A 26,922-nucleotide genomic window follows, 5' to 3' on the forward strand; every position below is an offset into this window, starting at 1 on the left:
TTACTATTCCTTTCCAAGTATGGTTTCTTATGTAAAGCCAAAGTACAGAACTGATTGAAAATCAGTGAAAGCAAAAGGTATAAAATGTCTTAAATGATATATGTCAACAGATATAAATGAATTCTTCTCTAGAATCCATCTCAAATAAAAGTGAGATGGAGGGTGTTTTATTTGAAGAAGTCAAAATGCAAAAAAAAAAAAAGCAAGACCTTGTTTGGCTCCTTCAAGTTCCTTCTGAGTATGACTCAGTGGGATAGCTTATCACAGTGGATGTTGATTATCATTAGGGAGGCTATTTAAAAAGAAGTATCCTAGACAAGTTGGAAATAAGATTGGTTTGTATTAATAAAAGGAAGAATTCACAAATAAAATTTAAAATTACTTTTCCTTCTGACTCTTACTATGTATAATATTGTGTTAGTAAATACAGTTTTTTCCCTTTGGAATATTGCTACCTAAAATTACTACACTAGACAGCCAGTGAAATGGCATAAAACAAGCTAGTCACAAATAATATAAACAGATGCAATTGAATATTTAGGCAATGTTGCAATCCATAATAACAGTTTCCCATATTGAATTTTAAAATATAATATGGAAAACTAGAAAATAAATGTCACCATCAATATAAAAATCACTTATAGGAGACTTTGGTTCTGCCAAGATGAAGGAACCTTAGTCCTCCTAGCTTCTCCTCTTTCTAACTAAAATACTTTACATATGACACTATGAACACAGGAATATTCTAATAAGGGGGAGCAGACTGTCTCTGGATCTTGGGACTCAGCATGAGTTTTGCACGGTTTTTTATTGACTCGCATGTATTCTAAATAGAGTGGTATAAAAGCACCATCAGTCATCCAAAAGAAGAAAAACTCCAAGAAAACTATTCTCTCTCGCCAAACAGATAAGGAAAGGCTAGCCTAGATGACTAAACTTCTTTGGCAATACCTCCACTACTGTAGCAGAAAAATCCCACTCCACCCCAAAGAAAGAAGTAGCAGTGCTCTAATCTCCCACACCAGTGGTACTGGCTCCAGAGAACTGGAGCCTAATCACCTGTTGCTGTTCTAGCCAAAGCAGGCAGCACTTTGGTTCCCCCTGCTGGATAGTTTAGGCAGTCTGGAAAGGAAGCTGTCCTCTCACTGTCCTACCTTATGTAAAAGAAGGTTGTACTCTCCCCAGGTTGCTGTCTACAAGGTCCAGAAGCAAATTGAGCTAACCCAAAAGTATTGAGATTTAACAAGGTGGTCTGAAGCAGGCTAGTCCACACTAATTTGCTACCTTCACCCAACATCAATAAGGCAGAACAAGATGGTGTGAGGTGGGATACTGAACACTGCTTCCTACCTCTACTGATTAGTAGGATCCAGTAGTGAGCTGAGCCTCTACTTCCATCTGTCAGTGGCAAGACAGTTGGGCACTCCACTTCCCCCTCGCTTCTTCCCTATTGCTAACTGGGCTCTTTGGGGAGCTGAGCTTTTGATTGTACTGCAGCAACAGGGATGTTTGAGTCAGCCCCCTTCATTCACCTTCCCTGTCATCAGTGGGGCCCAACAAGAGCTGAACTAATCTGCTAAGAAACAACAAAATGATGCAGATTGATGCTCTACTTTCATTGGGACTAGGAGTGGAGCTGACCTTTCATCTTACCCATTCTGCAACAAAACAGAATGAGTCACTGCTCTACTTTTGTCTAAGTGAGGTTGGTGGAGCCCAGAAGGAAGCTGAACATACATACTCACCCTACCCTCACGCTACACTTCAACAGGAGGACTCCCTGCCAAAAGAAGATTGAATAGGACCCAACCAAATGTTCATTAGAAAATCAAAATAATTTATACCAAGAACCAGTAAAATCACATGAGTGAGAAAACACAATGAACAGACATCAATACTGTGATTATTTAGTTAGTGGAAATTAGCTGACCAGGTTTTGGAAGCAGCTAATCTGAAACAAGAACAACAAAGAAAGATTCAGTGAGCAATCAAAAATACACTTTATGCAGGAGCCAGGGAAATGGCTCAGTGGAATAAGTGCTTCCCTGGCAAGTGCAAGGGCCTGAGTTCAATCCCCAGTTTTGGAAAAAAACAAAACACTTTATGACAAGAAGATAAATACTATAAAGAAAAGTAAATGAGAATTTTAGAACTGAAAACTATAGTAACTGAAATAAGCTATCTTGGCTTAATAGAATATAGATAACTGGGAGGAAACCATAATGTTAAAAGTATAGCAATAGGGGCCAGGGATGTAGCTCAGTGACATAAGTATCTGCCTGGCAAGTGCAAGGTCCCAGATTCAATCCCCAGTGCCACAAACCCCCCCCAAAAAAAAGTGCAGCAAAGTTACCCAATCTGAACAACAGTAAAAAATGAACAGAGCCTCAAGTGCTTGGAGAATGTTAACAAAAGACTTAGCACATGTCAGGCTGGGGAGATAGCTCAGTGGCATAAGTGCCTGCCTGGCAAGAGCAGGGTCCTGAGTTCAATCCTCGGGACCACACACACACACACGAAAAAGCCTTAACACATGTCGTTAGAGTACCAGAAAGAGAAGAAATTTAATGGCTCAAATTCCTCCAAATTTGGATAAAAAATAATCCACATAATCCTACAGATTTCAGAGGCAATGTGAGCCCCACATAAGACCCAAAGTAATCCCCCTCCAGACATATTAAACTCAAACTTTTAGAATAAAGAATTACTGTTTAGGGGATAGAGTTTCATTTTTGCAAGATGAGCTCTGGCGATTGGTCATACAACAGTGAGTATGCTTAACACTAACTGAACTGTATACTTAAAAATGCTTAAGACAGTGAAACTTACATGTATCTTACAACAATTAAAAATTTAAATCAAACTTTTTAAAGACAATCTTTAAAGCAGCTAATAAAAAATGAGCTGTTCCCTATAGAGAATGATTCACATGACAGCAAATTTCTCATCACAATCTATGGAAGCACATCATTTTTCAAGTTCTGAAGAAAAGAACTGTCAACTCAGAATTCATTACCAACTGAAAATAACCTTCAGAAATACTGATAAAATCAAGCCAGTCTTAGATACAAGAAAAGTAGAAATTTGTCAGTAGCAGACCCTAAAAGAATTGCTTCAGGTAGTTTTTCAAACAGGAAATTAGAAAGGACAGAAATTTGGAGCATCAGGAATAGAAATTCTTTGAATTCCACAATCTCCTCCAGAAAATAAGACAGGAAACACTTCAAAACTAATTTTGTGAAGCCAATATTAACTTGATACCAAAAGCCAAAGACAGTACAGAAACTATAGACCAGTAACCCTCAAGAACATAAATAATAACCACCAGACTATTAGCATAGTAAATCTAGCAACATGTAATGGTTATGTATATACCACAGACAAGTTTTATTCTAAGAGTGTAAGACTGTTATAGTTATCAAAAAAACATTCAGAGTAGTCTACCATATTGAAAGGCTGAAGAAAAAAAATCGCATTAATTAATGTATAAAATACATTTGGTTAAAAATGATAATAAAAACTCAGAAAACTGGGCCAGGAAGATAGAGCTAGCTCAGTAGAATAAGCACTTGCCTGGCAAGTGCAGGGTCCTGAATTCAATCCCCAGTACCACCAAAAAAAAAAAAAAAACAAAACAAAACAAAACAAAAAAACCCTCAGAAAACTTACTAAGAAGGGTGTTTTATCAGCTTAATAAAAAGATGGAAAATGCCCCACAGCTAACATCACAATGGTGAAAAACAGTGCTTTCCCTTTAAGATCAGAAGTAAGGTAAAAACCTTCATTTTCACAACTGCTATTCAGCATATCCTGTAAGTTCTTACAGGCATAAGAGAAAAAGAAACTAAAAGGCATATAGATTTAAAAGGAAAAAATTAAAAACGCTCCTATTTTCAGGTACTTAGTAATCTCCAATAAAAATCCCAGGTATCTGCAAAAATCTACAGCTATAATAAATGAGTTCAACAAGATTGAAAGATACAAGATCAATATATAAGAGTAAACTGTTGACTAGAAACAAATGTGTGGAAATAACATAGTATCATATTTGCTATGATTACTTAGGTATATATCTAACAAGGTGTGTTTAGGACTTGTATGCTGAAAATTTAAAAATAGTGATGAGAGAATGGTCTAGAGATATGTATCATATTTATAAATTGGAAGACTCATAGTGAAGATGCTTATTCTCCCCCAAATTCATTTGTTGGTTGAACACAAGCTTATTCTAGAAGAACTCAAAAATAGATCCACACATGTGTGGCAAACTAGTGTCAAAGTTATGAAAACAGTTTTATAGAACAATAAAGAGCCTTTTCAACAGAGGTTAATGGAAGTACTGCGAATCCCTAAGTAAAGCAATGAACCTCAACCCAAATGTCCCACCTTACATAAAAATACAAAAATAAATCATGGATTTAAATTTAAAAGTGTAAAACTAGAACTGTTTTAGAATTTTGACATAGGAAAAAATCTTTGGGACCATGGGCTGAGCGAAGAGATCTTAGGCCTGATGCCAAAAACTCAATGTATACAAGAAAAATATTTGAATTTCCTCAAAAATCTGTAACATTTTCTTTATGAAAAAGACCCTATGAAGGGAATGAAAAGGAAATCTACAGATTATGTTTATAAGCTTATATCTGCTACAGTATATAAGGAACTCTCAAAATTTCACAGGAAGAAAGACAATCCAGTTTAAAAAATGAACAAGAGATACACACTTTGCTAGAATATATGGATAGCAAATAAGCTTATGAAAATATATTTAACATGGTAATAAACTAAACATGCATACTGTATAATCAATTGCATTCCTGATGACTTACTCAAAAAATGAAAAGTTACATTCACATAGTTTGTACACAAATGTTTAGCGGTATTATAATGTCCAAAAATTAGTAACCAAAAATCCTTGAATGAATAAATGATTAAACCACTTGTGGCTCAACACCACAGACTACTACTTAACAACTAAAAAGAAATAAATTGTCAGTACACAGAACAGCTCTCAAGGAAATGCTGAGTGGGAAAAAGATTGTATACTATGTGATTTATTTATATAACATGACCAAATTACAGAAGTGAAGAACAGATTAGTGGTTGTCAGGGATTATGAAGAGGGGAGAGGTAAGGTAATAAAGAAGCAGTGTAAGGGATCCTGGTGGTAGTAAATTGGTCAGTATTTTTACTGTGGTAATAGATACAGGGACATATAAGTATAATAAAAAGTGTCATAGAACATACACATGTACACGAGTCCTTGTAAAACCACTGGAATTTGAATAAGGCCTGTGCATTGTACCAGTATCAATTTCTGGGCTTTGACAGGAAGTTATATAAAATGTTACCACAAGGTAAAATGGATTAAGGGTATATGGCACCTCCCATTTTTGCCTCTTTGTGTCACTTTGATCATTTCTACATTTCTAAGTAGAAAGTAAGAAAAAGGTAAAAAAAAAAAAAGTAAATATCTTCTTTTTAAAAAACTTCTAATAATTGTAGTAGGAATAATAAAATGATGTGTTCTTAAGGTTAAAATGGTATTTCAAATTATTAGCCAGCATCATGCCTAAAAAGGACATATTGTAAGCAGCCTCATTTAAAACTATTTTCATATCTATTTAAAAAAAAAACTGCATAAAGTACCTGCCTGGCAAGTGCAAGGTCCCAAGTTTGATCCCCGGTAACCCCCCCCAAAAAAAATACATAGATGTAGTCTTCTACTTAGATAATCTAAGGAAATCCATTTAAAAGATTTGTTAAAACTAATGATAGTCTAGTGAGCTAATACTGTGCAAAATGAGCAGTACTCAAAAATCAGTAAATAACTTTCCTGTTTACTAGCTGTAGCCAGTTAGAAATTATAATGGCAAAAAGCGCTCATTCAAAATAGTAATAAAAGATTGAATGTGTGAAAATAAACATTACAAGAAAACAGTATGCTCTAAATAAATTACCAGATTATATTAAAGAATAATTTGAGAAAAAAAGAAAGAGAAGCTATGGTTCTTTTTTTGTGTGTGTGTGTGGAACCAGGGATTGAACTCAGGCCCTTGTGCTTGCCAGGCAAGCGCTTATTCCACTGAGCCGTCTCCTGATTCTTTAAGTTACTTTTGATACATTTGAGATTTATTTTTAAGTATTGAGCAAATGTTCCATGACTGCACTCAGATTTTTAGGCTTTTAAAATTTTAGATTTCTAAATTATTTTGTAGTTTATCTGAACAATTAAAACTAACATTTTAGGGCTGGCAAGATAGCTCAGTGGACTAAAGTGCCTGTTTAGGCAAGCGCAGGGACCACAGTTCAATCCCTAGCACCACATGCCATGCCAGCCGCACCCTAAGGGTGGGCTGAGCTGGTCAGAGTCCTGATGTAGTGGTGCACACCTGTAATCCCATTGCTGGGGAGGCTAAAAGCAGGGGGATCACTGCCAAGCTGTGTAGTGAGACCCTACAACAACCAAATATATTTTTAAAAACTAACAATTTTTTTGTAAAATGCCCTTAGTAGTGCTTGTGCTTAATAAGTAGGAAGCTAGACTTAACCATGGGATGATAATTAGAAACTATGTTTATGGTTATCTTTTCAGAAATAAGTCTTGGTGGCTTTGACGATAGATATTCTTGCCTAGGGTGATTTTAAATATATATGTGTGTATATTTTAATTATAGTGAGTAGTTTGGGTTTTATTTATAAATTCATTTCCAATTTTGTGTCAAACTTTGTATTGAGATATAATACAAATTCTGTTAAATGGGCTCCAAGCTCTTGTGTATGTGAGTAGGTCCCACTATCTCATTTCACTGATATACACTATTAATGCTGTCTTCTTCTTGTATAGAAGAATGTGAAACTGTGTACATTTAAGTGATACAAATTATTATTGATAATGTGTATTGAGTTCAGTTCAGCAGACATTTAAGCATAACTTGTTTACAGATGAAAACAAGATGATTTTGTAGCAGTGTCAGTAAAATAAAAGCCTGAACTATTTATTGTTGGCATGTATGTGTTTACATTCATCTTGGGGGACTGATATATGTTCATATAGAATCTTCATCATTTTTGCTTCCTCTTTCTCAGATCCCCTTCCCATCTCCACAAAGTGTAAGTTCCTATTTCCTACCATCTCTCTTTTATTCCTTAAATTATTCATATTTTGCGTTTCTCATAAAAGAGAAATCATGTGATATTTATCCTTCTGTGTCTGATTTATTTAACTTAGCATGAAGAGCCATCCATTTCCCAACAGTGATACAAATTTATCCTCCTTTATGGTGACTTGCTAGTACTCCACTGTGTATATATGCTGCATTTTCTTTATGCCTTCATCTGTTAATGGGCATAAGGCCACTTCCATAATTTAGTTATTGTGAACTGTGCAAGAGCCTGGACTTTGAAGCTAGCATGATAGTATATCTGTTTTGGATAAGAGGGCTTCATTAAACTTCTGGAAACCAGGAAAAATAAATTATTGGGTTTGTTCATAAGACTCCTGAATTAGCAAACCTAAATAATTCAAAGTTTTCTAGTATTTGCTCTAGAAATGAAAGTAAACCCTTTAGGACAAAGCTGCTACTCAAAATTTCCCTTAAATATTAGTATTTGTCATTTCCCTTGGCAAGATGAGCAGAAGGAAAGAAAAGCTGACATTGAACACCCAGCATGGTAGGCATAATGAATTTACTATAACCTTTGGCATGACTAATACCCAAATTTTATGGACTAGAAAACTGAGATTAAAAACAAAAAAAGAAGAAACTGAGATTCATGTTAGATCATTTGCCCAAAATCATCCTTATCATAAAGGGCAAAGCTAGATTTGGAAACTTGTTATGTGGGGTTCCAAAGCCCATGATCTTTTAACTATGCTAAGACTTCCCGTGCCTATCTAATCATAAGAGTCATCTAAGATGTCTGTTTAAAGGCCAGGTGATGTACTTTTTGGGAGGTGGGGTTGCTGGCTTTTGAACCCAGGATCTCACTTCACAAATGCTAATGAGCAAGTGCTCTTCTACTGAACTATATCCTCATCCCCAACAGGAATCTTAAGCAATTCTGATCGTCAGGGAGGCTTGGGAAATACTACCATTTTGTACTAAGAGGTAGGGTTTAAAGGTTTGAAGGAGGCAGGAATAGGATTAGAAATAAGATACAAGACGTTTTTAAAAGTTAAAACTTGACCAGTTTTCTGTACTAGTAAAATAAGAAAGTGAAAGATTAGATTGTGGAAATTGCAAAATTGAGTTACATTACTTAATCCATATAGATAACTCATATTTTCATTATTTTTTTAGATGACAACATTTGCGTATTTGTTTCTTTGCATAAGCAAAGGTGTTGCCTTTGTTTACACTGGGAAACACATGTGCTACTAATGGGTATAGGTAAAATTATTTTAAATGAAAAAAAAGAATTAGAAATATAGAAATTGCCTGGCTATAGAATCAGTAATTTCCTCAACTGTTAAAAAAAACCCACAAAATCTTGAATAATCTTAATATAAAATTTTAATTCTGAAAGTCAAGGTTTATAAAATTTTCAAGCTGAGAACGCTCTCCAGTAGCCATATATTTTATAGATGAAGAAACTACAACTTAAAGAGGCTTGAATGCTTGCTCACAGTTAGGAGCAGACTTTCAAATCCATGCTAGGTAAGTTTCCCTAGGACTCATGGATTATTGATAAGGAGCAGGCAAAAAGAGACTTAACCAAGGTCACATTGGAATTTGGAAATAAATTTAGTGGTGAATCATGTTTACCTTATGTCAAACCTTTTTATCTTATTATGTTTTCTTCTCCGTATTCATTACCTTATTAAGAATGAATATATTTAAAGGAATTCCTTTAGAAGATTGTATAATTTTAAAAATTATGTACAATCAGTGATATGCTAAAAGAAAGAACCATAAACTTCTTGTTAAAATGTATGTAACAGATACTTTCAGAACATTTTTTGTTAAAGAACTCTAATTTTCTCCACTTTTGTCACAAAATTTTATTTTACATGGAAATAGCATTTGTAGATGCTTATACATGAGTTACAATAATATAGTAGCATTTCTGTCTAAAGATAATAAGAGCTTTGGATTCAGACGTGAGTTCACTTATATCTGCAAGTTTAATAGAATTATTAGCTCAAACTTTTTTTCTTTGCTATGCAGAGCAACATACCTCATGCTTTGTTAATGATAAATTACAGTTAAATTAGAGAATATGTGTAATAGGGCTAGCTAGCACATGAACAAAATAGGCAGTGAGTAAATGATGGTATTATTAATTTCCTCAACCCAGTAGTTATTTAGAAGAATATTAATTTTTCAGTTTATTTTCTTGTTCAGTTTTTATCATGATCATAAAATATGTATATGATTCTTGCTTTTAAGAATTTTGTGTTTACTTTATGGCCTTTAGCATGGTAAGTTTTTATAGCTTCACAAATACTTGGAAAAAGCCCATGATATTTTTACATTTTAAAATTCAGCATCTATGCCAGCCCTGCCCCCGGGTCACACTGACATGGCAGTTGAGACTGGGTGTGGTGGCGCTCACCTGTAATCCCAGCCCTTGAGAGGCTGTAAATAGGTAGATCACTAAGAGTCTGATCTAGTAGTGAGACCTTGAACACCCTGTAGACCCTGCCCTAAAAAGTAATACAAATTATTGTATTACTAATACAAATTATTTCAAATGCCTTATCTTATTTTGTTCATTATATTGATATTAGTTACTAAAATTTTCTCATCAACATTGTTTCCATTTATTTCATGGCATGGTCCCAAAGCATCTGCGTTTATGTTTTATGGTTTGTTTAGCCTATGGTTAAATGTTCGGTACTATTATACATTTACTATTTTTGATGCCTTTTTTAAAAAAAACTAGCACATGCTAATTGTACAAAGTTTTACGTAAACATCTGTATTTGTACTATGAAATATCACTTATCAAAATATTTTTATGCAACTAAGAATAAGTTTTAGATTCAGATTTGGATTTGAACATGGGCTCTCCTTATTAGCCTTGAGTAAGATATTAGACTTTTTCAGGTTTCAGCAAATATTTATTACAACTACTGTGTGCCAGGTATTTTTCTGGGGGCTGGGAACATAGTACTTAAGAATATTGGTTTACCAATTTTGAATTAATTTGCTCATTTGTAAATTCATGATAATGCCTCACAAAATTGTTAGAAGTGTCAAAGATAATAGTGCTTAATATTTTCTTGGTGACTACGAGCTCAGTAAATGATAGCAATTACTATTAGTATATATATATATTCATTGCTAATTATATCTTTAGTCCAAATAGAACAGCCTTTTAAGTCAGCTTAAGGTTTTTACTTTGCATTTTATTTTTGGTATTAATATTACAATACTTGCTTTCTTTTTCTTTAGACTTTGTATACTGCAGTGTTGTATTTGGATTTCTTTTTCAAGCAGTAAATCATTGTTTTTATTGCGTAAGTTTTTAATTGTGAAACATTTCAGACACATACTACAGTAGTGGAAGTACTGTAATAAACTGCCATGTTGCAAGGCATGATGGCACACGCCTGTAATCTCAGTACTCAGGAGGCTAAGGCAGGAGGATTTCTGAAAATTAAAGGCCAACTTGGACTACATTGTAAGTTCAACACTAACGTGAACTACATAGTGAGACCCTGTCTCAAAAATAAATAAATAAACAAACACTCATGTTCCCATAATTCAACCTCAGGGATGATCCATTCATCATTGCCTTTCTACTTTTCCTCCCAATTCCACCGATTTCACCAATATATACATCCTTCATCCTCCTGGTTCTAATGGATTATTTTGACTGAATCTTTTTTTTGCGTAACTGGAGATTGAACTCTGGCCCATGTGTTTGCCAGGCAAACGCTTATTCTACTGAGCTATCTCCCTGGCCCTGTAATGGATTATTTTGAAATTAAACCTAGGCATGTCAATTCAGTCATAAATATGTGGGTTTGTATTTTTCAAAAGACATTTATTTAAAAATATAACTGCCTTACCATTATCACTCATAAAAATATCAATAGTAGCATCAAATTCCTAGTAAATCACTTTAGAAACCAATTTTTATATTTCTTACTACTTTTAGAATTATTTGTGCCATTTCATATTTAGTATTCTTTTTGTTGTGGGATTTTTTTTCCTTCTGCCATATGGCTGGTTTTGAAGAGGTTGTAAAATATAGAAGAAAGAATTATTACGGAGCTGGAAAAACCTGGATTTGAATCCTGCTTCTGCCATTTACTAATTAACTTTGCTAAGCATTGGTTTGTTTGACTGTAAAGTAGGAGTAATTATACTTATCCTCATCATAGAATTGGATATGTTACCTGCATAATTACTATTAATAGTGTCTGCCACTTACTGTCTTTTTAGTGATGTGGACTGTAATAAGCATCTGCTCTTGATTGTGTAGTTTTTTAAATATTCTAAATTTTATTAGATATCACTAAAAATAGTCATTATTAAATATTCTTTTTAGGAAAGATAGAGAACATAGAATCTTTGTTTCTCACAGTGCCTCTTTATTTTAAATCCACATTAATTTAGCCTAAGATTAGATGTCTTACCTTTTAACTTTCTAAAGTGCTTTTTCTTTTATGTTATTTATATACTAATGTCAGTTATTTATACTTCATTATTGACCCTTTTTACTTTAGTGGCATTATTTTTAGTTATTTCTATATATTAAGTTGGTGTCAGTATACTCATTAGTTCTTCTCTATGTTAGTGTTCTTGAGTTCTTTGTAAAATTCTCTTTAATGTACTTTTGAAAAATTTATTTTAAAAAGGATATTAGGATGGTGAGATTTTATAAAATTTTAAAAATCTAAGAATTATCTCCTGTGATCTTTGTACATGAAAAATCTAGGGTGAGGTGTAAAACTCCCATATCTTAACCTTTCTCTTTCAATTCTCTATAGGTCATTACTTCATTATCTTCTGACATTTTATTGTTGCAGAGGAGAAATCTAAGGTCAATCTGATTTTTAGTTCCTTTGAAATAACCTATTTTTTTCTGCTTGTATGCTTGTAGGATTATATCTTTATCCTTGAAATTTAAAAACATTTGCCAGGACATGTCTTGGTGTTGATGATCTCTGTTGAACCTTCTCAGTCTCCAGTCTCAGGTATTTTTTTTCAGAACTAGAAAGTTTTCTTATACTTTTGATTGATTGAACTGCTCTGTTCTTTTTTTTTTTTACCTTTAGGAACATCTGATGTTCATAGATTATTTCTATGTCTGTCTTCCATAGTTTTTTTTTTTTTTTACCTTTTCCTTTTTTTTTTCATTTACTCAAGTTTGTCCTCTGTGGCATGGATTGTTTTCTGCAGTGTCAGTTTTAATACTTGCTATTCACAATACAGACTTAATTTTGGCTACTGTGCTTTCATTTCCTTATTCTTACCTCAACATGTCTTATTTCATAAGCAGAATTCCCCTTAGGGGTACACTTCAAAAAACATGAGGTGGATTCAGGCCTAAAACTTACTTTCTGAGGCCACACCACAGGACCAGAAAAAAATAAGTAAATAAATAAAAGCTTCTGAAAGGGTCCTCATAAACTTAAAAACATAGATGTAAACAGAGGTCATTCCTGTCCTAATATAGAAAATAGAACAATCTTGGGTACTAACAGGTCTTTGGTAGTTAGAGGAGTAGCAGAACTAGTCATAAGGGCACTATAACTAGAAATAAACTGAATTTTCTAATTACATTTCTCGTTTTTTTCTTTACAAAAATAATACATAATAAATACATATAATTTTGAAAAGTCAATACAATGAAGAAAATGCTATGGCCAAGGTAACTACTGATAATATTTTATATGTTTTTTTCCCGATACATGCACCCATGTTGGGAGGGAAGGTGCAAAATTGGGGTCATACAGTTCTGTATCCCTTTTAATTTAATATATTGGAGACATTTTTGCATCATTAATTTTTCTTTGAGGCCCTGATTTAACCATTGCATAGTATTCCTACATATGAATAGATGTGTTATGATTTAATTAACCAGTCCCCTGTTGGTCATGTAGATTGTTTTCTATTTTTCAGTATAATGAGTATGATGAATATCACTGTACATAAGTCTTTATGCACATCTCTGATATTTCCTTAGGATAAATGAGGAGCTGATTCTTAATCCTGTCACATTGGTAAGGATTATATACATTCCTTATTAAGAATATAAAAATGCTTGTTTCTTATTGTTTCAATGTGATTGCATAGAAGATTCTCTGGATTCTGAACAATATGATGGTATCTTAACCAAAGTTGGAGAGAGTTCTCTGATGCCTCATACTCAACACCTTCATGATGGAACTCCTTCCTGTTGTATAAGCTTTGGCAGGAAAACCCCTGCTGGTATCAGGGAGTTTGAAAGGCATACATACTTGGGGAAACTTGAGGGTGGTTTAAAAAAAAACTGTGATACTTGCTCATTCCTACAACCTGGGTCCCCATATTAATACTCAATGGCTCTGGACCCTTTTCTCCCTTTTCCCTGTTATTTTAGGCTGTTCTTATAAGAAGTCCTTTTTCTCCAGTGTTCATGTATACATTTCATTGCTAGGGAAGAAAATGTCCGTATTTGGTATGTTCTATGAAGGTCAAGATGAAATTTTTATCAATCACAGATCAGTTTTTAGTCCTTATTATACTTATACATGATAATCTCCTAATGGACTTGGAGAACTTGTTAAATTATGTATTTTGTTTAGAGGTATCAGAAAACAGCCTGTAAATATACATTGTTATGCCATTACAACAAAACAATCTGCTTGATAGGTTACTTAAGTGAAATTTTCTTTTAATTTAAAAATCTCATTTTTGACACATCAGCTTTTCCCTGAAATTACTGGGAAATTGTGTAGATCCTTAAACTGTGATTCAGAATTGAATTGTTCTTCCTCTCAACCTAGAAGATGATATCAAGTAATAATTTTGTACAACACTGAAAGTTGTTTTGAAAACAACAACTGCTGAAACTCAAGCGAACAGTTTTGTTTTTTTATCTGATTGGATCTTTTTTTTTTCCCAGGGATTGAATTCAGGCCCTTGCACTTGCCAGGCAAGGGCTTATTCTACTGAGCTATCTCCCCAGCCCCTTGATTTGTTCTGATGAAATCCATATTGAGGTTATTCCAGATTGTGACTTTTTACACATTTCAGGCTCACAAAGTAGAACATAGAGCATGATTAGCATTTCCTAAACTTTTTTCAGTATTTCACATCATATTTGCATATGTATAATCTGCCAAGCTCCACGTTTTTTAGGTTGGCAGGCATTATGGTGGGTTGAGAGAGGATGTATTTGCTTTAGTTTTAAACTATTTTTGTCCATACTCATTCCTTAGCCACATTGTATAGAATTCTAGCACACATATGAATGATCTCTTTCACCCTGCTTGTCGGTGAATTGGCTGTAGTAAGTGGTGAAATAGTAACTCTCCTATACTTCTATTATTATTATTATTATTATTATTATTATTATTATTATTATTATTGAGATGATACAGGGAATCAAACTCAGGACCTTACACTTGCTAGCCATGCACTGTGTCATTGAGCTATATCCCTGGCCCCTCTCCTATACTTCTGTATTGCAGTACATCTTTCAAAGTTATCTGTGGAATGTGAATATTACACAGTCAGTTCGGGCAAAAGAGGTTATTGAGTACATATCTACTGCCCTTGGTGGAGCATCCTAATTACAATGCCAGTGAGATAAATAATATATACATTTGATGAATAAAGAAACCAGCTCAAATATTAAATAACTTACCCAAGCTTAGGTAACTACATCAGTGACAGAGCTGTGTTTCAAATGTGGTACTGGCCATTATCTTCAAAACACATTTTTCCTGTTTGTTTTCTTATAATTAGAGAAATATACTTTTCTTGTGTAATAGGAACTATTCATTGATCTTTGGGAAGTATTGAATCAAACTAGTGATTCACGTAACCTCAAATCTCTAATGAACACCAAGAGTAATTTTTCAAAAGGAAAACTTAAACTTAGCTGCAGAAGTAGCTTAATGTTCATTTCTAATAGATAACATTTAAATCCTTATTTTGATGAAATAATATAAAGAGTTTATTGAAGAAAAGAGTGGTTTTTGGTAAAAAAAAAAAAAGTAAATAAAACTTTATAAAGTGTCTCTGGTATATAATATAACATTGGCTTTCGTATTTCCCTACTTTTTATTTTTGTTTTTGTTTTGGGGAACATAGGATCGTGCCATGTTGCCCAAACTGGCCTTGAACTCAGCAGTCTCCCACCTCAGCCTCTTCAGTATTTAGGACTATGGGCATGTGCCACTCTGCCCAGCTACTTTAAAAATTAGGTTGTTCAAACTTTTCGCTAAACTCACAAAAGGAGGTAGGTATCTTTTCAAACAACAGAGAATAGCATACATGTTAGGTTGTGTTTCACTTCATTGTTTCCTTAGGTTGCTTTTATGCATTGTTAATTAGGTGAGAAAATAAGTTATATTGTAAAATTTGTAGATGACATGAAGCTGAAAACTATAAAGAGGCTGATTGATAGATTGAAATCCAGTCTGTAGAAACTAGCAATGGATCAGAACTAGAAATTGAATCAAAAACTTTAAGGCTTTACTCCTGGGTCCTAAGTGTAATAACAGGTACAGTATAGAGAAAGGATGCAGGGCTTAGTTGTAGCGAGTAAATAAGAGGGATTTAAATCAACACCTTAGTATGAGTCAGCAATGTGCTATGCACATACCAAAAGTAATACAGATTGAACTGCATTAATATATTTATTATCTAGGACAAAGGAGCCAAAATGACCTGTATTCTGCATTGGTTGTGCAGGGGTTGGAATATTAGTTAATTGCCTATAATTCTATTTACTACTCTTCAAGATGAATTAATGTGTGCTCAGAAGGGAAAAAAGCAATGAGACTCATCCATCTCAAGTTACCTAGGAAAGACCAGATGCAGAGTGATGTATGATGATATGGATTTAGTATTCGTGACTTTGCAGACAGCCTACAGGCAAGTTAGTCTTCACTTATTTGTAATCTATTTAAAGGGAATTTGTGGCTGAGGAAGGTTACTATATAGTGAACAATTTTTTCTAGTAGGCAGTGTTTTTTCTGAGATAATCAGTACATCACTTGGTGAACCTACATGCTTATCCTGATGGTGTTCATATATAGGCAGCAACAGAGTAGAAAAACTTCAAATATATGATGTATAGGTGGAACAGATTTTTGAGATCCCTTACCAGTCCTAATTTTTTAAGTTCTAACATCAAAATAGCTTAATGGAATGTTTTTTATCTTCATAAATCTAGCTCAAGATGGAATATTTTTTAATCTTCATAAATCTAGCTCACCTTAATAATAGTAGTTTCCATTAGTATAACTCTTTACAGTTTATAAAGTGAGTTATCTCAGTTTTGAGCCAAATAACCCTTTGGGTACATAGGGCAAGCATTCCCATTTTGAACAGATAAAGTAATAGACTGAGAGTCTGAATTGCCCCAACTTATAAAACTTATAAGTAGCAGATCTGTGGCTCTATGTCTGGTCTACCCATTCCAAGTTCAGTGCTGTTTCTGTTGTACTAGTTTGCTTTAAAAATAAGTTGCAAGTTATGATACTTGTTTTGCATACATGGAAAATTGCAAGGAACAGATGGTTTTCAAATTATATTCTCATGGATAATATAAGTATAGCTTAAGTTAGACAAGAGTTCTAAGAGCCAGATAATGGGGAGTCATTGAGCAGATCTGTATTACAGAAATACAACTGCCTATCATTAATGAAAAAACAGAGTCTCGGGTACTAGGTGGATGATTGTGCTATTCACTGACATAGCAAATATAGAAGAAGTAGCAAGTTGATGGGCCACAAGTGAGGTAATTGAATTTTAGACATAATAAAAATAACATTGAGTACCAGCTACTGTGCTTAGAGTTGTGTCATTTATTACATTTAGTCTTCTCAAAAACACTGAACATAAGTCTGTTTAAGTCTTCATTTTCCAAATAAATAAAGCTTAGTCTTAACCTATCAGGGCTTTATAACTAACAATGCAAGAACAAGATTTTGAACCTACATTTTTTTACTTCAGAGCCAGTATTCCTCATAGCTAGTATAAAATTTCTTTTGCGTGTTTTGATAATCAGTAGTCAGTAGAATAAATAAAATGGTTGTAGCTTTTAGGAAAAAGTAGTGTCCTGAAGATAGTTGAGTGTCCTTAGCATGGAAGTGGGCAATATGTAACTCTGAAAGTTGTAGGAAAATAATTTTATGCCTGCTTTCTCCTTTTTCCTGCATTTTGGCACCATTTTTGTGCTTTGCAGTATATTGTATAGACATTCCCTAACCTAAGAACATCCTCCAGGAGTGAGTGAAAATGAAAGATGCCCTTTGTATAGGGAAGTAAACCTTCTAGGATGAAGGACATATTTTATTTACCTTTTATCTCCGGATTAGCACCTAGAACAGAGCATGAGTGATATGGAACGAATGAATGAATGAATGGTAAATAGGAATGGGAAGAAGAAAGAGGAGAGTTCCAATTCAGAGAAGCTGCCTCATGTGATGTATTGGGTGACGGGTGGTCTGCCTTTTACTTCCAGTTTATAATGCTCCAGTGATGGCTAGCTTAGACCCTTCTACACTTGTTGAAATAAACAATAGTCAAAGTTATACTTCTTTTAGCCAGTGAGGGAATGAGAGAAAACTCTCTGTATTCCAGAACTCTTTTTTTTTTTAACTACACATATAATGCATATTCATTTTAGGCACATTACAGTATTCCAATAAGAAAAAACAATTTAAATTGTCTAAAATTCTACTACCCAGAGATACCCACTGTTAACATTTTGGTGTATATCCTTCCAGAGTTTTTCCCATACAAATATATACATTTAAACATGTATATATTTGTTTGAAATGGGACCATTACAATCCATATTGTTTTGTAAACTGCTTTTTCACTTATTAAATGTGACTGTCTTTCCATGTCAATAAACTTACATCTTTATCATCATTTTAATGATTGCGTAATATTCCATTATATGGATGTACCACAGTATATTTAACTAGTTTTCTATTGTTAGGAATCTAGGTTTCCAATTTTGCATTCTTAGAAAAAATGGTGAGCATTTTTGTTGTACACTTGTCCACTTTAAAAAAAAAACATAGATGGGACATTTCAAAATTTTGTGTTTTTTAAGACTCAGATTGCCTTTCTGAAGGGTTGTGCTGATTTACACCTTTTCCAGCAATAAAGCCAGAATGCTCTTTTTTCATGTCCACATGAGCATTGAGTGTTATTTTTTGGTAAACCATTACCGATTTGAGAGACAAAATGTATCTTTGGGTTAAATGCATTTCTGTAATTAGTACTAAGGCTGAATTCCTCCCTTATTGCTCATTTCTGTTGAGATTCCTTTTTTTTCTTACAGGTTTGCAAAGCTAAGCTCTTTATGTACCAAGAATTCCAACCCTTTGTCATATGTTACTTAATTTTTTGTAATCAGTTTGTCTTTTATCTTTTTTTGTGTCTGGTAGAAGTTTTAAATTTCATGGATTCCAATGTCATTTTTCTCTTTATGATTTCTACCCTGCTTTCCCCATGATTATTATTTACCTGTATTCTAATACTTACATAATTTATTTTTGACATTTAAATGTTTATCCATCTGGACTTTACTTTGCTATAAGAGATTGAGCTTTATTTTCTCTGAAATAATTAATCAGTTTCTCTGATTAATTATTACTAGAGTTCAGTTTAGAATATGTTTTTCCATACAGAATGTTATAAATGATGTTTGGTGAGGATTAACTAAGACCACTTGTAATGCATTTAACTAAAATAAACTCAAGAGCTCACCTGGAAAGGTACTCATCATTTCTTACATTATTTCCATGGAAAAATGTTTTATAGTTTCAAATAACTAACCTGTTACAGATGAACTTTTGAAGCACAACCTGTTACAATTTTTAAACTGCACTCATTTCTGCTTCACTAGAGCAGAAATGAAAGTTTAGAAGTGAAAATATTCCTGAATGACACACTTTTTTTTGTCTGCCTTCATTTGATTTTGATGTGATATGTGTTTTGGTAACTTTCTATTTGCTGTGCTTTTCACAGAATGGACAGCAAATTATGGATGAACCTATGGGAGAGGAAGAGATTAATCCACAAACTGTAAGTAAAACATATCACAAAGTAGAGACAAATCAGATACCATAAAATTACTACATTTTTAAATTGGGCAATCATTTTCTAGTATTAAGATTGCATTGATACCCTCACATTAATTTTACTAAAATATATTCTTGAACACGCCAGCGACCTTTCTAAAAACTGATGAAGACTGATTTTAAGAGAATGACAAAGCAAGATGCTTTGTATTGTTGAAGGTTTTCATTCGTGTGTTATGGCTTGATTTTTTAAAAAATTAACTGACTAAATTTATTAAACACAAAAAATATATGAAGATTATACTTTATAGAAATACTAGTATTTAGAATGTAGCCATTACCCATTCCCTCATGCATTTTGTTGTTATAGTAATTGTTCACTCCTGACCAATACCTGTCACACTAAGAGATACTCATCATATATTACATAAATGGAGTAATAAATTATTACCCCTCACAAGATATCCATTGTCAGAAGCTTAGCTATAATCTTATTATATACATAGAATAATTATTATTTACATTTATAAAGTACATGTTCTGCACTTCGTCTTTTTCATTTAATGCCTTGAGCATTTTATATGTAGATGAAATATATATATACTATAGATCTCTTGTTAAAATGTGTACATGCTAATGTTCTATGCATATCCTATATTTAATATAATTTCCCCCATTTGTGAATTTACATCTTAGTAGAATGTAGTCTTAGAACAGGATGTGTTGGAACAAAATGTATGAATGAACGTTGAACATTGAAATCTCAGGAGACATCACCAAATTACCTTGCAAAAGGAATATAATAAAACTTTCAGTGTATCAGACTTATCAGTTCAACTGTTTCCTACTCAGCACTGGACATTATAAGGAAACACTGAGCTACTCTAAATAAGTATTTCCTTCTCATTTTAATTTGCCTATCGTTTGATTGTTAGTGAGGTTAAGTATCCACACATTATTGGCCTTTATATTTTATAGTCTACCCAGTTTTCTTTTGGGTTGCTTCATTTTTTGGGGGGTTGCTTCTTGACTCAATATTTTATAGAATCTTTAAATATATTCTGGATATTAACTCTACGTCTAGTACATATCTTGCAAATATATTACCCTTCTTCCCAACATTGAATTTTTTCTTTCATTTTGTATGTGTAGAAGTTTTTATTTTAAAATGGTCATATTTGGCTTCTTGGCTTCATGCGTTGGTTAAAATGTCCTAACCTGCTCCAAGGTTACAAAATATTTATTTTCTTACATTTTCACCTATTTTTTGTTTTTCTTCTGACTTGTTTGTTGCTATGATTTTTCTTCTTTTTGCATTTTTATTTTGCATTGTGATCCACTAGGAATTTTAGTATCTGGTATGACGTAGATATCTAACTTTACTTTCCAAATATGTAGCCTGTTGTCCTAACCCCTATTTATTGAGTATGTAAAAATCTGTTCTTCTCCATTCGTTTGAGATACCTCTTTTATCATATTTAAAATTACCTTCTGGGGGCTGGTGAGATGACTCAGTGGTCTAAAGCACCTACCTAGAACAAGCTAAGCTAAGCAAAGCAAAGCACAGGGACCGCGGTTCAATCCCCCAGCACCACATGCCAGCGAGCCCCGCCCCCTGGTGGGCTGAGCTGGCCACACACACACACACACACACACACACACTAAATAAATAAATAAAAATGAAAAAATAATAAATAAAAAAAATAAAATTACCTTCTGCTTCCTATATAAGTTTCCTAGGATTCTTATAGCAAATTACCACAACCTGGATGGCTTAAAACAAAAGAAATAGATTCACTCACTGTTTTGGAAGCCTGTAGTATTAAATCAGGGTTTCAACAGAGCCATACTCTCTCACTTCTAGGAGAGGATCCTTCTTTACCTATTCTAGCTTCTGAATATTCTGGTTATATATTTTTATATGAATGAAGATAAATCTTCCCACCTTTTTACTTTTAAAAAAAGTCCCACTTTTTTAGTTTTAAAAATTATAATTTATGGCACTTAATTCTTCAGATTAAACTTAACAGATGTCAGTTATCCTCTGAAAACTGTATTGAAACTTTCATCACAGTTGCACTGAAGTTACAGATTAACATGAAAGCAATATTTTAATAATGAGTCGTCATATTCTGAAATATTCAGTTATTCTCATAATCTGTTTGTTGTCAAAATTATATGGCTACTTACATATACTTCTTCTACATTTCTTGTTAGGATAATTCATTGCCACTTTGGAAGCCTGAGACCAAAGGATTATAATTTCATGTGCAGTCTGGGCAATTCAATGACTTAGTGAAACCCTGTCTCAAAATAAAATAATAAGAAGCACTGGGAATATAGTGTTTTTCCAAAATCAAATAAATTGTCATGAACATTATGTCCATTCTGCTTCAAATTCCTTCAATAGTTTTGTGCTTCCTTTAAGTAAAGTCTAAATTCTGCAGCATAACCTACTGAGCCCTGCATAATAAGGCTTCATACACTTTTCTCTGACCACACACCTCTGTCCTCTATTGAAAGTCTGCTTAGATGCATCACTTTCTCTTTAGTTTCTGGGCTTTCACAAGTGATGTTTCCTCCTGCGTAATTCTTTTCCCTTACAACTCCCCTCCATGTTAATCCCTAATCATCCTTCAGGTCTAAGTTTAGATGTCATTTCAACTGAGACATCTTCTTAACACACAACTATACTTCCATCTTGAGATGGACAGCACCATGCCAAATCCTGTTACTTATTTACTGATCTGTATTCTCTATTAAACTGAACTGTTCCTCCTTTTATGTTGTTCATTATGTATTTGTTAATTAAATTCATAGATTAAATTTTAGCTAGCATAGGGACCCAGGCATGGGTTCTAGTGCCTACGACTGCCTTCAAATTTCATCTAGATTCCTATACTGTCACAAACCATTTGAGGCATTTTACTTCTTTGGTGTATAGTATATATTTGCATGTAAAAGATGTAAAAAAAATGACCAGTAAATATAAATATTGATTTTCCTGTCACCTTTTTTCTTTGTGTAATAATTCCTTTAGAAAGGAAAACTCCAAATTCTATTCATTGTAAGCTGAAATTAAATGGTTTTCCAAGTGGTGTTCTTTGTCCTTTCTGTTACAACTTTGGGAGCACTTACATTTGAGAAAAAACTACATTCTAGAGACAGGTTGAAAAAATGAAGGACTAAGATATTACCAGCAATATGAGTTTTTTGAACAGATCATTCCAGATTTTATAAATTAAGTTTCAGTATCAAAAGATTGTTTCAAATCTAAAAGATTGTTAAAACTTATATTGGCCTCATACTTTAAATCGCACTTAACTTTCTCTTCTGTTGGTGGTTGTTGTTTTAAGACAAGGTTTCACTATGTAGTTCAGGCTGGTCTTGAACTCACTTTGAAGCCCAAGCTGGTCTTGATTTTAGGTGACCCTCCTGCTTCAGCCTTCCAAGTGCCAGGATACCATGCCACCACATCTAGCTAATTGTACTTCCCTTTAATATTCAATTAAAAATCTTTCTTTTGTCAGCTACTAATAATTTACATGATGAAAGTTGAAATGATGGGGCCGGGGAGATGGCTCAGTGGAATAAGTGCTTCCCTGGCAAGCACAGGGACCTGAGTTCAATCCCTGGTTCCTCAAAAAAAAAAAAAAGAAAGAAAAAAAATGTTGAAATGTTATATTAGTTATCTATTTGATATAAGTTACCCCAAACTTAGTGATTTAAATGGCATGTATTTTTAATTTCATAGTTTCAATGGGCCAAAAACCTGAGAACAGCATAGTTGGATCTGTTGTTTCATAGACTCTCAGACTGAATTCAAGGTACTGGTCAGGTTTAGAGCCTCATCTGAAACTTCACTGGAAAAGGATCTTCTAAGATCATGTAGTTGTTGGCCCAGATTTATTTACTGAATAGATGTGTCTATGGAATTTGCCAGCTAGTAAGCTTACTTGTAGGTTGAGTGGCCATTTTTTCATGATCTAGAATGCAGAGAATAATGATAAGGCAGTTTTGACTAAGACAACAGTAGAAAGGATAGAGGAAAACAAGAATGAATATGAGTTCCTTAATGATTTAATGTTCTAGTAAAACTTCTTTATCCTAAACTACCCTCTTATCTACTTCTCTGTAAAAAAAAATACAGGAATGTTCCTAGTCATTGATTAAACAAGTATTTAATGTCTTCTAGGTCCCAAGTACTCTGCTAATTCGTTAGAGACACATGTAAGGGACACTTGCAGTTTTATTTATTTCCTCCCCTCCCAAATTTGTGGTTTTTATTTTATTTTTATTTTTAATGTATTTAGTACATGGTCTTACTACACAGATGGGACTCATAATGATCCTCCTATTTTCAGCCTCCCAAGTGCTAGGATTACAGCTGTGCACTACCACACCCAGTCTCCCAACTTGTAGTTTTTAAACAGCAAGATAAAACTGTTTTGGTCCTCTTCCTTCTTGGGAAATTATCACCTGAAACAATGTGAACAATAAGAAAATAGAACCTTGGTCTTTGAAGTCAACAGACTTGTATAATTTGAACCACAAGATATAATATGAAAAGCAGATGGGAGAATGCTAATAAGAGGAAGTTAAAGAACCAGTCATGTTGTTTAGACCCTATATCAAAAATAAACAGGACTGGGGATGTAACTCAGTAGTAGAGCACCCCTAGGTTTAATCCCCAGTCCTACAAAAAAACAACAAAAACCAAGAAAACTATAGGCATTAAGTGATTTTTTAAAATTATCCTAGGGCCAACCAAATAGCTCAGTGGATTCAAACGCCTGCGTGGCCAGATTGAATCACTGGCCTGCCATGCCAGCCCCGCCCCTCGGGCGAACTGAGAAGGTGATTGAGACTGGGTGTGGTGGCATGCACCTGTAATCACAGCACTTGAGAGGCTGAAAACAGGAGGATCACTGTGAGTCTGATCTACTTAATGAGAACCTATAGACCCTGTCCTAAATACAGGAAAAAAATCGTGTTCTTAGATTAGGTGGAATATTATAAAATTCCGTATCGAAATTTTTCAACTGAGAATCACTATTCTATTAGATTAAAACAGCTCATTGAAAGCCTCTTATTGGAAGAGAAACAGAAAAAGTTTTGCTCTCAACAAGGCTCATTTTTATGAAAAAGCAAAACAACAGGAATAAGAGAAGCCCCTCAAAGCTTTTAGAAGTTTTTAAAATCATAAAAAAGCTTGTATATAAGAATGTTAGACTTTTTAACAGTATAAATTAGAAAACAAAGACCAGTGCCTTTAAAATGTACAGTGAAAATGGTTTTTGGGCCAGCCAGATAGCTCAGCAGACTAAAGTGCCTGCTTGGGCAGATGTATGGGCTGGGGGTTTGATGCAACCAGAGTGCCCTGCTGTCCCCACCCCAGGAGTGTGTTGGGGACTGACACTGGGTGCAGTGGCACACACCTGTAATCCTAGCACTTAGCATGCTGAAAACAGGAAGATCACTACAAGTCCAATCTGTGTAGTGAGACCCTGTAGACCCTGTACTAAAATACATTTAAAAAAGAAAATGAGGGGGCTAGGGATATAGCTCAGTGGTGTAAGCACCTGCCTGGCAAGTGCAATATCCGGAATTCAATCCCTGGTACCACCAAAAAAAAAAAAAATGATTTTCAACCCCAGTGTTTTCAGATGTCTGTTTCATGAAATTACTGGAAAATGGGTTCTGCCAACACCTAGAGAATTGTTAACTAAGCAAGAGAGGCATGATATTCAGCAAACAAAGAATTGAATACTACAATCCTGCTGAAAAAAGTTCCTTCCCATTATGATGACTGTGGGAAGCTTCAGAAGACTAGCTCATTCACTAGGCTTACAGTACTCAGTCCAGACTGACTCAGACAGATGGTTCCAGTTGACAGCAGAGGTGGGTGTTGGTGGCATGATGAATTTGCCATAGGTTTAAATATTGAAAATTTACATGAAAAGGTGTTGCAAGGTGAAAAGAAGTTAAGACAAATCAAAAGAAAGCAAATTTTAAAACAAATCAACTGTAAGTTTAAGGAAAAACAAAAAGTCATCTGTGGGGAGGGTTATAGCTAGAGTACCTCAACAGTGAACATTATTTACATAGTCCAGTAATTGTAAAGACTGCTGATCTAATAAAATTGGTGATGTGAGTGCTAAGTCATTTGTATAATGTGTGTCCAGAGGTAATAACTGAAATTGATGATAAAGTAGTATTAGGTTACTATTTATCATATAATGGAAAATAGCAGAAAGCATGGCATATGCCTGCTTTTTTAGATATAACCATAGGAGCAATTTTTTTCAATGTATTTAGTACAGGGTCTACAGAGTATACAGGGACTCACTCTGTAGATGGGACTCACAGTGATTCTCCTGTTTTCAGCCTCCCGTGCACTGGGATTACAGGCAGGTGCCACCACGCCCAATCTCAGCTTGTCCCGGGGGTGGGGCTGGCACAACACACCTGTGATCAAACCCCGGCCACTGCACTCTGCCTAAACAGGTGCTTTTGTTCACTCAGCTATCTGGCCAGCACCCTAACAGCAATTTTGGTGCTTTAACTCTTGATAAAATTTGAAAAGTAGCTGTAACTGGCTCACAAAAGATGTGAAATATAACTTGATTTTTGAATGATAAGTGTAGGATTTTGAGACATAAATGTTAATGTTGGATTATAGCGCCTGCAAGTTGGGGCAGGAGCCAGGGGTTTGATCCACAGGCCTGCAGGCTCCGCCCCCGGGGTGCACTGAGATGGCAATTGACACTGGGCGCAGTGGCACCCACTTGTAATCCCAGCTCTTGGGAGGCTGTAAACAGGCGGATCACTATGAGTCCAATCTAGTAGTGAGACCCTGAACACCCTGTAGATCCTCCCCAAAATACAAAAAATTAAAATAAATTTTTAAAAAAATGTTAAGGTTAAGCTGAAAGCATTCTCATGGGAAAATTATATAAACAGAAGCCAAAGAGTAAAAAAAAAATTGAAGTGTATTAGAAGTAGTTAAATCAGTTTGTCCTGAAGGATAATCATAAAAGAGAGCCTGATTTCTCCTGAACATAAAATATCTTCACTCAGACCTCCTTTATAAATGGAGTGAGTCCTGGAGTATTATTTGAGCATATTCCTTAGATTTGTAGTAGAGCCATTTCATTTTGGCTTGATTATTTTATACCTTATATCCTCCTCTCTTCCCTTTGGTTTTTGCCCTGCAGTCTACCTCTCTCCCGCACCTTTGATCCTCTTCTGGAATTTTAATATTGTCATTCTGTATTTCTAAAGGTTCAATCTCTTCTTGTCTTTACCTACCTAAATACTTTTTCCATGTATTTCATAAACTTTAAGATAAATTGCCTAATTAAGTTGATCCATACAAAACATTAACCGATCGTCATCACCTTCTTCCATTTCTCCCCCAGAAGTGTGTGCTTATTAATCCACATTTATGGATAAGTAGTTGAATTTCTTACAATTAGTCACCCCAAATATCATCTTTTGTTCTTCTTTCTCTGCTGAAGAGACTGGATTTTTTTTTATCTTTGATTCCTGTAGGGCCCACAGCATAATGTTATAAGGCACCTCAAAATAAAACAGCTTCCTAGACAACATTGTTTTCTGTCCTTTATCAGTTGTGTAGAGGATGTATGCTTTTGAATGATCCATGCTGAAGAACAAAGAATCTTGGCTGTTAAGATATTTTTAGCCTTCGA

The 26,922-nt window shown here is 34.3% G+C and overlaps 1 protein-coding gene across 7 annotated transcripts in view; it reads left to right on the plus strand.

Annotated features, from left to right (window-relative positions):
* The window catches only part of Rps6ka3 (ribosomal protein S6 kinase A3), a 101,912-nt gene that overhangs the window by 12,609 nt on the left and 62,381 nt on the right, over positions 1-26,922 (plus strand). For 2 of the 7 annotated variants that reach the window (XM_023709010.1, XM_023709009.1), the window contains exons 2-5: positions 12,058-12,151; positions 12,798-12,828; positions 13,144-13,180; positions 19,158-19,214. In XM_023709010.1, the coding sequence (XP_023564778.1) occupies positions 12,115-12,151; positions 12,798-12,828; positions 13,144-13,180; positions 19,158-19,214 (162 nt within the window). In that variant the 5' untranslated portion in view covers positions 12,058-12,114. Of the gene's footprint in view, positions 1-12,057; positions 12,152-12,797; positions 12,829-13,079; positions 13,181-19,157; positions 19,215-26,922 lie in introns of those variants that run through there. The other 5 variants (XM_023709013.1, XM_004625656.3, XM_023709011.1 and 2 more) reach the window with 4 other exon arrangements.

This window comes from Octodon degus, unplaced genomic scaffold (genome assembly GCF_000260255.1).
Source record: "Octodon degus isolate 3935 unplaced genomic scaffold, OctDeg1.0 scaffold00010, whole genome shotgun sequence".
NCBI lineage: Eukaryota > Metazoa > Chordata > Mammalia > Rodentia > Octodontidae > Octodon > Octodon degus.